The sequence below is a fragment of the Rhineura floridana genome, chromosome 1 (genome assembly GCF_030035675.1).
Source record: "Rhineura floridana isolate rRhiFlo1 chromosome 1, rRhiFlo1.hap2, whole genome shotgun sequence".
NCBI classification, from domain to species: Eukaryota; Metazoa; Chordata; class Lepidosauria; order Squamata; family Rhineuridae; genus Rhineura; species Rhineura floridana.
The window spans coordinates 246,461,754-246,474,476 of NC_084480.1; the positions used below are offsets into that span (position 1 = coordinate 246,461,754).

Consider the following 12,723-nt stretch of genomic DNA (forward strand, 5'->3'; position numbering starts at 1 on the left):
TTGATGTTATCCATTATATGCTTTTTAATTAAAATATTTTTGAATGTTTATGTACACCACTTTGGAACTTTGGTAATTAAGTGGTCTAATAAATAGCTTAACTAAATAAATAATATGCATGGCAATGTGTTATTCAGGTCCTCCTCTTCATGCCAGCATTCTCTGTTTCTTTCTCTCCCTTGCTGGCAGGGAGACAGTGTAAGAGCAGAAAAGGTGAAGGTGAAATGGTTGCATTTTGCATGAGCCATATGTGATTTCACACTAACACAATGCTATAAAAATCCATAGATACAGATTTGGCCTAACACAATTGTGCAGGTGGCACTGACTACAGGCAAGAAAAATCTAATTCTTCCACATTTCAAACCATGGTCATCTGACTGCCTAAAGCACATCGGTTATTTAGACTTATCCTGGCAGGTATACAGTAGCTACTCTTGTAATGAAATGAAATGACAATATCTTTTTAAAAATCCAGCTGCCTGAATACTTGCAGCAGTAAATTCCATACATTGGAAAACTGTTGTCCACGCACTGGTAACCTCCAGGCTGGATTACTGTAATGCGCTCTATGTGGGGCTGCCCTTGAGGTTGGTCCGGAAGTTGCAGCTGGTGCAAAATGCAGTGGCAAGACTGCTCACTGGGGCAGGGTATCGCCAGCATGTCACCCTGCTGCTGAAAGAATTGCACTGGCTGCCCATTTGCTACCAGGGTAAGTTCAAGGTTCTGGTTTTGGCATACACAGCCCTATACAGCTCGGGACCAGGATATCTGAAAGACTGTCTTATCCCTTATATACCCAGTTGATCACTGCACTCTGCAGGTGAGGGCCTCCTGCAGATACCATCTTAACAGGAGGTTCGTTCTGCACAATACAGGAAATGGTCCTTTAGTGTGGCAGCACCTGCCCTGTGGAATTCCCTCCCTTTGAAAATTAGGCAGGCACCATCTCTGCTATCTTTTCGGCGCCTTTTGAAGACTTTTCTCTTTCAACAAGCCTTTTGAGACCTATCCCAGTCTGCATCTGTTAGAATTGCTTGTTAATAAGTTTTTTAAAAAATGTTTTTAACTCTTTTAAAAATGTTTTTAATGTTGTTTTGTTTTAATGTATTTTAAGGTCTGTTTTTATGATGTTTTAAAGTGTTTTTAGCGCTTCTGTTTGCCGCCCTGGGCTCCTCCTGGGAGGAAGGGAGGGATAGTAATTAAATAATAAATAAATAAATAAATAAATAAAATTTACAGTTTAATATCCAAGCAGAGAATCTTTGTTTCTTCTTCTTTCATTTTTAAGTTTGCTTCTTGATTTTACACCTTTGGGCAGTATAAAAGAGACTATCAATCTGGTCAGCTTTGGCTATGCCTTTCTGAAATGGAAAGAGTACAAAATATAAGGAAATGGAGCAGCACTCATACAATGAAATGGAGGAATAAAAACCAGGACCGAATTAATGTCCTGCCAGAGAGTTGTGTGGCAACAAGCAGAATTATATCATGGGCCTCTTGCTTGCTCTCCATGCCAAGTTTCTGATCAGTCCTGCCTGCTGAAATTCATCATCATGTTAAAGCCAAACATAGTCTCTTACTTTGGTTTTAAATTCTGTGGAAGCACCATACTCAAAGAGAAACTTCACAATCTCGCTGTGACCTTGCTGTGCAGCAAAGAACAGGGCAGTGGCACCAGACTGAGAATGAGAAACATAAAGCCCAGATATTAGGTATGTAAGTACATTTCATTTAAATTAAGTAATAGCTGCTGTTTAAAAAAAAAGTAAAGTTGGTAATGCCTGAAATGTGTGAACTCAAATTCTCATCTCTAGCAGCATATGCTCTTCAATAAAGGCATTCTCACATTATTTTATTTTGGAAGGCACAAAATCCAACAGATGTCACTTTTTCTAGCATGAAGATATGACATGAAAAACTCTACTTATTAAATTTCTGTCATGCAGCTGTGATAGAAGAAATAAGCAGAGGCCTGGTTTCTACATAACACTAAACTAAAGTTTAGTCAGCCCTATGTGCACAAGCAGGAAATTGCTACCGTCAGCCTCAGACTCACACACTCTTCACTCCCCTTTCCTCCTCTTCATGCCAGGGAGGAGAACTTCGCAAGCTAGCTTCATAACCTATTATGTGAAGTTGGTTTGTTTTACTAAACCATGGTTTAGTGTAGCTAACATAGCCACTTGACCTATCAACAACAAAAAGGCATTGCAACAGATCTTGCTGAACTTATTTTAATGTATCCTGTTTGATGTACAGATGACTGGCTTGCAATATGGTTGCACTGCACACAGCAAGCATAGCTAATAGCCTAGGATGATGGGAGATGTAGTTCAGCGACACCTGGAGGGCCAAAGGTTCCCCAAATGCAGCCAGACCAGAGCTTGGAAAAGTTACTTTTTTGAACTATAACCCCCATCAGCCCAATCCAGTGGTTATGCTGGCTGGGGCTGATGGGAGTTGTAGTTCAAAAAAGTAACTTTTCCAAGCTCTGAGCCAGACTTTCTGTTCAGTGGAACAATGTCTCGAGGTGAGGCTTATGACATGCGCTCTATGCTCCCCTCCCTCAGAAGTCATTAAGTCTCGCCTGCCAATCTTTCATGGAATTGAAGATATGCTTCCAATTTCTGCTAACACTGGCAGCCTGGAGGGTTGTCTCTAAGGGTGCATACAGAAAACCATTTATCAAGTGATTAGTTACACAAGTGTGCATGCAATCATATGGCAAGCCAGTCATTTGTACATCAAACAGGATACATTAAAATAAGTTCAGCAAGATCTGTTGCTATGTCTTTCTGTTGTTGAAAGAATGCTTCAAAAAGGATTCTTAGAGATAGGTCAAGTGGCCATGTTAGCTTTATTCTCCTAGGTCTCTTTATCAGATGCTTAAGTACATGAAGATAATGGAACTATTCACATACATTAAGTGCTTTGTTGGATGAAAGCCTCATACCAGCAACTTATAAAGCAATTCTAACTAACTTTAAATTCATCTAGGAAAACTCGCATTATCCACCAGTAGATCTGACAGTGTTGCAATTTGCAGATACCAGCAAAGGGACTGGTATTTTAATTCTAGGTAACCAAGACAGGTATATACATATATTTTGTAAATGAAAGAGAACTGTGTCATTCTTTTGACCCATATCTGTTTTCTGTTATCAGTGAAAAATGGCTCCAGGCTCCTGGGGGATAGTCAAGATCATTAGCATGTTTAGTTTGTGAATAATTCTAATACAGGCCTAGACAGACCACATATTAGAACAAGAGATTTTGCTACTGGATAGAATGTTGATGTCAACAAAGCAAGACTGCCATTCCTTTTTCTCATAATGTATTTGTCTGTGACGGACAGCAATTTAATGTGTGAAGCTTTTCACAGCACTGAGATCTTGTGATGAGGAAATCACCACCTGTATTACTGCTTGTCATATAGTTCTGAAATACAGAGGAGCCCTACCAGGAAAAATGTGGCAACTTTTACTAACTAGCTTTCTCTCTAAGTTTAAAGAACAACACTGAGAGCTGCAATTATAACTGTGCATACAAACAGGATATGTTAAAATAAGGATGTGGTCATCACTATATCCTGTAGTCCCTTTGCAACAGGCATTTAAAAGACTGTTATAAAAAAGGATGATTAAAAGGCTAGCATGAAAGAGGATGATCCTAAACACTATCTTGGGAGAATATTAATCTCCAACTGAGTCAGGGCAAGTCTGAGTAGTACTATGCAGTTTAACAGCAAGTGGTCTCTCCTGCTTGTACAGAAGCCTGCTAAGAAAGAGAGTCTGACAACCCCATAGCAAGAAACTGATATCCTGGCTGCACATAACCAAGGAAATTCAGAATATCAATCCCACTATTCTGACTCGTTACTGTGTTCTGTAATCAGTCAAAGATACTGGTTGTGTTTGCACAATTTAATCCTGGCTAATTGGCTAGGATATGCACAACTTTCACACAGCCCCTCTGCTCTTGCTAACTTTCCCACTTTACACAAGTGAGGAAACAAACCAGGAAGCTGCAATTAATAATAGTTTCCCACTATAGTGCAAATTGGGAACTACGGTGGCAGGCACACCAGGCCCTTGTAACATCCTAGGAGAAGCTGTTCTTCTCTGGGAACCCTTTGTAAGCTCTATCCACTAACCAGGACCCAAACTTGCCGAACCTGAGCATGACATTTGCTATGGACAGCCTTGGAATATACCCACAAGTTCTCACCATATAATAGGTCTTTCCTGCAATCCCTCTTTAAATTCAGAATTCTATCATACCTCTCTCTGAAGATTGATATCAGCTCCTTGCAACACCAATTCTTGCACGCATTCTTTGTGACCGTAGTAAGATGCTACCATAAGAGCTGTTGAACCAAGCTGGGCATAAAGAAATACAAATAGGTATCTTAAATATAATAACAAGCAATGCTAACCTGAAGCTCCTATATAATTTATCTGAACATGCAAGTTTAGTGGAGAAGGGGGGACCTTTGACATATGCAAAATGCCTTATCATCACTGCTGAGTAACTACTGAAAGTTTCTCTACTTCTAGCATACGGAGAGTACAAGAGGATGCTAGAGGTTGTGGCTTCTGAGCAAGAACATATCCCAGTATCCCTCTTTGTAAAAATTAAAATTATGTATAGCATGCAAATGAAGTGGGATGCTCCCACTTACCTTCCATATCTATGCCCACTGCATTCCATGCCTCCTGGCTTTACAAATGCTCAGCCAACTGAAGAACATTAGTGATTTCTGTTTACAAATTTTTCACTATTATAATTATTTAGATTTATATCCCACCCTTTCTCCCAGTAGGAGCCCAGGGAGGCAAAACCTTATCTGGTCTCACCATACCATACTGAAGTCCAGAAGAATATGGTTTATAAACAGTATCTGTGGTTCCATTGGGTCAGGACTTTAGGGAAGATGTCCATGGCCCTACTTGGCAGAATGAGCAGGAAGGCTCCCAAATGCAGCAGAGCTGGCTAACTACATCTTGAAGTAAGTAATATGATTTGCATTTCCATCTGAAGAGAAAGGCCCAAGACCATCAAGGGTCTAAAGTTACCTAACTCACTGAACAGTATAGCATTTAGCTGGTGTCCAGCATTACTTGAACAAGTAATGTTCAATATCACTTCTTTTTTTTCTATTGCCTACATCAGGGGTTGGGAATCTGTGGCCCTCCAGATGTTGCTGGATTGGAAATATGGAGAAGGTGACAGGTTCCCCATGTTTCTGGGTCTATTGGCATTATCCCTTTTGTCTTCTGGACAGCATCTGATCTTCCAAGTGCTTCCCCAACAGTATCATTTCTCTCCATTAGGCTTGTAGCAGAGCTCTTTGGATTTTGGTCCTTTTGTTTGAGGAGTTCTTGTGGGAAGCAGTCCATTGTACACATTATTTGGGCAATATATCTACATTTACGACCCATGCCTCTATAAAGGAAATTATTTGTTCTTCAGTGCTTTATAGCACAATCCTGTACATGGCAACTCAGAAATAAGCCACATTGATGGGGTTTATTTCTTGGTAAGGTGGCACAGGATTATAGCCCAAAGCTCCAATCAAGTGGTGGATTAATATTCCTCCATACAGTACTAGCAACTGCAATATGTTAGCAATAAGGAAACCAAGCTGTTAGTTTTTTCAGAGTGTCACTACATTCTTATTTCCTTCTTTTGATATTGGCATTTGCTGCGCACTGATACCAAACTTTTAAATATCTGGCTTCTGTGCAATGCTGTTATTTTCTTGCAATTAATATGTTAATTTTATTAGAGTGCAGTTATACTGTTGTGCACCACCATAGAATTTTAACCAACAGCATGCTGTATGGAAATGTTTTAAATAAAAAAATGTAAATAAATAAATATTAATAAAAGTTAAAATCTTTTATCAATAGTTGAATTACTGGATACAATTTATTTGCATATAGATGTTTCCTATTTTTATGTGTATTTATTGTGCATGTATGTCCAGAGTCCTTTAGCACTGGCTGCATTTTTAGAACAATATAAAACTTTTCCTCAGATCTCTGGTGGATAAGCATTATAGAGAAAGAAACTGAATAATGCATGGTCATTTGGGCCCAAAACAACAGAGTCAGAAACAGAAACTAGGTGTAATGAATCTACTGCAGGAGTAGCCAATGTGGTGCTCTCTAAATGCCGCCCTAGACTCCTGCTGGGAGGAAGGGAAGGATATAAATCAAATAATCAAATAAATAAATAAATGTGAACTAAATGCCTACCAGCACTAGCAAGCATAGCCAATGATCAGGGATGATAGGAGTTGTAGTCCAAAACATCTGGATAGCTCCACATTGGCTATCCCTGACCTAGCATATATTCAGCCATGCTGTCCTCATGTACCATTTTTAGCCAAAATTCCATCTAAATCATAAAGTGACGGTGCATTGTTATGAAATACTCTCCCGAATGACACATTAGCCTCCTTCTGTGTGAAAACTATACATGTACCAAAAAGTTACGCAAGCTATGTAGACTATCTAATCCTTCATACGTCGACAAAGCACTACACAACTTGGGACCTGGACATCTCAAGAAACTGTATAAATTCATTATTTAGAGACCTTTTCTGTGATGAACTCCCTCCCCTCTAAAATAAAGTAGGTACTTAATGTGAAGTTTTCATCACCTGATTAAGACCTACCTGTTTATCCAGGCCTTTGCTAGCTACTAATTCCCATTCTGGACTGGAGCAATATTTGTTGGACCACTCTTGCATTATTTAGATGGATAATTATGTTAAGAAAATAAAGAATAAATTAAATATTAAGAAAGCCAGTGTGGTTCTGGTGTGCTTCCAATTCTTTGCATAAAAAGAAGGATGCTTTTTCCTTTTGTCATGGGCAGTGACAGGAAAAGGTGTCAAATTTAAAAAGCACTGATTTTTTAAGGCAAGGGAAGAATGGGGAGTGCATTCGTCTTCCTGGCTTCAACTTTCCTGCACCTAACAGCATATATGACATCAGGCCCGGGAAAGGTAGCCATGGTTTACCCAAAACAGCCTGGCAGGTGACCGCTGAGGGCTAGTGGACCTAATTAGGCCTGCAGGCCACTAATTCCCTACCACTGGTCTAACCTTTTGTTTCTGCATCACAGTTCCTATCCAAATTGCACCCTCCTGCTGCTATTAGTCACAAAAGAGAAAACTCGTGGACATAAATTGTGCCTTTAGGTCTTTACAGCTAATAGCAGCAAGCAATTGTTGCCAGGGAACAAAGGGTTACATCTACCCCTCACTTAGATCCAAATCCCCCCCCCAGCTACTTTTTAAGAAAGATAAAACAGGAGTTCTAGTCATGGAACTGCCACGTAATATGTAGCTTGACTCTTATTTTTGAGCACCAGTCAAGATGAAGAAAATAATGCACTGAAGTCAGGTTTTCCCCCCCTCTTCTACTTGAACAGATTATGGAAACAAATGCAAATCATTTGTTTGTGTCATGCACAAACAAAGTCCTTACACTGTCTTTGCAGTCCACATCGACACGCCCACTGTTCAACAGCAGCTGAAGAAGTGCCAAGTTTCCTTTCCTTGCAGCCCAAAATGCAGCATTTGCAAGTGGTGTCTCCTTCTGTTAATAAAACAAAAACACAACAAAAATCAGATTACTATGTACAAACATGGGGATATCTGTAAAACCTTGCTGATATAAATTATTATTATTATTATTATTTTCCTGGCAAAGCTCCTTTGCTTTTAACAGTGCACGTTATCTGTTTTATTTTGTTAAGTGGTAAAAAGAAACACAACTTTTCCGCAAAGTCGAAGAATACCATATTATCCTGTGGGGTATTGGACCTATATAATAATGCAAGTACAGCACCAACAGAAAACTGCAGATTATTTTATTCTCTAGAAAGACCACATTGATGCACCTTTTCCACCCTTGCTCCCACAAGAGTGGATAAGCCTTAATGCATCAGAACTCAAAGGAATCAAGCAATTGTCAAACAAGCGCACAAGAAAAGCTTTTAGGGCACAATCTTATACTCAAGAGCCACTGACTAAGGGGTCACAGAATTTGGCAAAACCAAAGCCCGCCAAGGATGGAGGAACACAAGATATGTTCTCATGCTGGAGGCAGGGCTGGTTCCAAGGGGCAGCCATGTGGGGCACTGGCCCAAGGGCCCCTGAGGCTACAGGAGCCCGTGAGGGGCCCCTCTGCTCCCCTTCTGCGATTCGTGGCAGGATCGCTGCCGAGGATCGCACGGCAAGAGCTTTGGGCTCTGCCATTCCCTTTCTTACCTTGTTCTGCGGTTGCGCACGCAGCGGTGCCCTTAAGAAAGATGGCGGCTGAGGTTTTCCTAAAGCCTCTGCCGCCATCTTGGCTGATGGCACGCATGCATGCTGCGCGCTCGCATCCCTGCCATGAACCAAGATTCTATTCATTTACTTATATGCAAATGTTTGCAGATGTTTAATTGCTAAATCATCTGAAAGTCACAAAATGAATCTAGTAAATTTTCTCTAACTGGGTAACAGCTCTACAAAGAGCATAAAGAAAAGACAGAAGGTTGTTACTGATTCTCTTCAGAGGACATCATTTTTGAAAGGTAATACAGAGTTCTTGTTACATGTCATCTGTGCGTAATTCAACTGACCTGTTTCTGGAAAACTGTGCTTTCTGTAAATTCAAGCTGCTTTCAAGCTTAAAGTTTCATCGCTTTCTGCTATTGTACATACTTTTTCTTCTTGGGAAGCTGTGTACTCTAGCTTTCCAGCACTCCCAATAATCACATACACATGTAAACCAAACAAAGATGACACCTACAGGTTATTCAACCTGCTCCTGCACAAGCAAAACACCACAATTACCAGCTTTCCATTAAATGGGATATAGTACCACTAGCTGTGAATTGGGCTGCTGTAACCGGAATATACAGTATTCCTGAATCATTTGGCATCCCGTACTAATTGACCTTATCCTATCTCCCTGTCCCCTGTAGTCAGGCACTGTCACCCTTTCAAAGCAGTACAAAGGGCACACAATATAGCCACATCATCAAGATTTCCTTTAAATGTTATTAAAAGAGCTTCAAACTTATATTTCTGGAAATTCAGGTTGGGGCCATACAAATTAGCTGGCTGACATAAATCATTTTATGATTCCTGTATCCTGTATTGTACTGTAGAGTAGACAGAATTACTGTTTTGATTCCCATCATATTTGCTCTACTATTATTATCAGTCCCCATTTCCCTGAGCAGTGAGACATCTAGTAAAAAGCTACGGGATTAAATTTTCTTGGGATGAGAGAGCCCTGGTTATTGATTATACCTTTGTAATCTTTCTTTAAAAAATATATTGGAAACAAGCAGACTCCCAAGTCAGGAAGTGCAACTGCTAATCCTGTGTCAGATTCCCAAACAGACCTGCACTCAAAGTGCCTTCAGCTAATTCAAAGCTCTCTTTGACTATCTTTGTTTAAATTCAGAACTGCAACTGCTTCAATCTGTCTGTCTGTCTCTTTCCCACACTGTGATTGTATCCCATTGTCAAAGCAGGAGATAGATTCCAGGCCATTATGGTCCATTAAAGCCCTTTTATCAAGTCCCTCATGGACCATCAAGTCTGTCTAGCAAAATCATAATGACAGATCCATTCATGTTAATCAAGACTACCAAACTCATAAAAATACACAATCATAAAAATGAACAAAAAGCTCTGCAATAAGATGCAGGCTGAAGAGAAACATGACATATTAATAAATAGCATTGAACTTAAAAGCTGCACTTTAAAGAACAGAGACAGAAATACATAAACTGCATAATATAGAGACCAGTCAGCAACATATCCTGTACTATTATCTATTAATTGTATCTTGTTTTCTGATGAGTTATAATCCTCCCCTCTCCTCTATGTACTTAAGTAACGTGAACTCAGACTTCTTACTCTAATCCTTGTTATAGGCAAAGCCTAGCCTATCTTTATTACCACCCTAGTATGATAACTTGGTGTACATGTGTTTTTTCTTGAACCAAGAACACAGCCATAAAAAGTTAAAATAAAACTTATAACTTTAAGTATTTTAGTTGCTGAATAAACAGCAAATAAAAAACCAAGCAGCAACAATTGTCAAGTATTATCTTTATTTTTAAAAACAATTACTCAGCATCTCCAGCTAAAAGGATCAAATAACAAGTGATGGGATAGGTCTCTGTCTGAGACCTGGGAGAGTCATTGCCAGTCAAAGGAGACAATACTGCTCTAAATCAGGTATGAGGAATCTTTGGCCCCAGTGCCAGTGCAAGAGGGCCCCTGCTTAGGGTAGGAAAATGGTGCTCCCATTCCGTAATCTGCAGCAGTGTTGGGTTTTTCAACCCAACCTTGCCAAGGATCGCAGAGAGGGAGCTCCCAGGCACCACCCCTCAATACAGACCGTTTGTGCTTCAATAAGCCCACGTGCACACCCCACCTACCCCTCCCATCAGTGTGAATGCTGTGTGTACTGTGTGCGCATGGCTGCCATCACCCAAGATGGCCTGGGCGCTTCCCTAAAGGGCTGACACCCCCACTGCCATCTTGGTTGATGGCAGGCATGCACACTATGCACACATGTCATTCACACGACATGAGAGGTAGGTGGGGCATGCACGCGCCGCCTTTATCTGGGGGGGCAGGTATTGGGCTATGGCGCTGTGGGCCCCAGGCAGGCTAGTGCCCAAGGGCCCAGTCATGCTTGGTGCTGGCCCTGTTTGGCCCTCAATATGTTCCTGAATTACAACTCCTATCATCCCTGAGCAATTGGCCACACTTCTGGGGTTGATGGGAGTTATAGTTCAGCAACATTTGGAGGGTCAAATTCCCCACATCTGGTGTAAATGTACCATTAGTTTCAGTCCAATAGCGCATCCTATGACCAGTGCATACATTAATAGCATGGGGCAAGGCTATGTGGTACAACCCCCTTCATTTGTTCGTTCAGTATGTGATTGGGGAAAAGGGGTTTACGTGCACCCCTCTAGTATAAGAAGATTTCTGTGTTCATACAACAGTGGGAAGCAAAAGAAAAGAAGCATGAAGGTACAGTAATAAAGACAGGGCCTTTTTGGTTGTGGCACGTACAATAGATACAGCTCTTTGGAGGGAGGCTACCCTGGCTCTTACCTTCTTGCATTTTAGCCAGTGGCAGAAGTCAACTTCTTTCAGCAGGCACTTGGCTGCACATAAACTTAAAATAATTTTAATTCATTGTTCTGTATTTTTTAATTGTTATGTTAAACTGTTCTTTTTCAGCCTGTGTTGGCTTTGCTTAAGCTGCCTTGAGGGTCCCTGAATTATATTCATAATAATAATTCAGCACAAGCTCTTGTCTCTTTACAGCTACCTTGAACACACACTTGTACATGTTAAGTCTGAACTGGGCATAAAAGATCCACGCCTACAAGGATGCTCCACAGTGCATGTGTTCAGTGCTGGTGCTCTGCCCCACGAACGTGTAGTGGTAGTAGAAAACAGTGTGCTTTTGTGCATGAACACAGAGTTTTTCCCCTCACCACTTAACACACAGACAGCCCACGCATCTGCGATTACTAGATGAAAGGTTTCATAAAGTGGAGGGCATTATTTCTTTGCACTGCTCATTTTTAACACATACCCAGTCTAAGTTAAACCTGGAAATGAATGACTCGGCCAAATTACACACGCTTAACCTTTCAGCACTCCCCACCCCCTCCCTATTCGTCGTTTAATAATACAGCAAACATTACTTTTCTGCACTAGCCAACCAGCCACCTGGCTTTCCACAAACTGCGCTGGCTGTTATTAAAGAGAGGAGTTCTACATGCCTCTCAAGAGCCGTATCCAAAGGCAGAGGGACCGCGCACCCAGGCCTGCTATGGCAGCTGCAGTGGTAACAGGACACAGCCACAGAAGGATTTGGAAGAAGCCCACCCGTGGCTGGGGAAAAGCTTACCTTGAAAGACATGTTAAGATTACCGAGGCGGTTCATGCCTGACACATCCAGTGAAGTTGCATCGCCTCCCCAGCAGCTCTGCCTTCCCGGGCCTTCTCCGGCGTTGGCACGGGAGCGATCAGTGGCTCGCCCTGAAGAGCGACTGAAGCAGAGTGGGCTGCAGGGCTGCAGGCAGCAGCACCAGCACCGCGCCCGAGTCGGCGTCTGAGTAAGAGCGGCGGCAGGCTGCCAACCAGAGAGCCGACACTACCAGCAGCAGCAGCACGAGGCCTGCTCTTCTTCGGGAGTTGCACGCTTTGTTCTCTCATCATTGCGCCCTTGGAGAATTCCCTCGCTCGGTTAGGTTACACCGCAAGCAGCAGTTGCTGAGCTTGCAACCAGAGCGAAAGTGATGTACAGCTGGTCGTAAGAAGTGCGCGCTCACGCTCAGTATTGCATGTTTTAGCTGCGCTACCAAGCGATACCGTTGGTCTCTGAGTGCTGCAACAAGGAAGATAAAAAAAACTAGAAGAGGGACTGATAGCCGGTTATAGGAGGGAAATGCACATTTTACTATGTGAATTTATTTAGGACCTAATGAAAAGGCGTAATAAAGGTTGCTCACTTCTTTGAGACCTTTTGGTTTTGAAGTGGGAAAATGTTTTCCATCCTGAGGAAGTGGTGGCCCTTGTGCAGTAGGCTAGGTTCCAGCTTCGCAAAAGCCAGAGGTTTCTACGCCCGTACACACAGACAGACACGTAAATCTCTATCCGGGCAAGCAAGAGGT

The 12,723-nt window shown here is 41.6% G+C and overlaps 1 protein-coding gene across 5 annotated transcripts in view; it reads right to left on the bottom strand.

Moving 5' to 3' along the window:
* The window catches only part of ANKRD29 (ankyrin repeat domain 29), a 61,534-nt gene that overhangs the window by 30,165 nt on the left and 18,646 nt on the right, over positions 1-12,723 (bottom strand). For 4 of the 5 annotated variants that reach the window (XR_009759166.1, XM_061597104.1, XM_061597117.1 and 1 more), the window contains exons 2-5: positions 11,958-12,437; positions 7,503-7,613; positions 4,284-4,382; positions 1,584-1,682 (exon numbers count right to left, since the gene is read on the bottom strand). Coding sequence is in view for 4 of the 5 variants with exons in the window: in XM_061597104.1 (XP_061453088.1) it covers positions 1,584-1,682; positions 4,284-4,382; positions 7,503-7,613; positions 11,958-11,993 (345 nt within the window). In the remaining variant the exon portion in view is untranslated. The remainder of the gene's footprint in view (positions 1-1,583; positions 1,683-4,283; positions 4,383-7,502; positions 7,614-11,957; positions 12,438-12,723) is intronic. The other variant, XM_061597127.1, reaches the window with a different exon arrangement.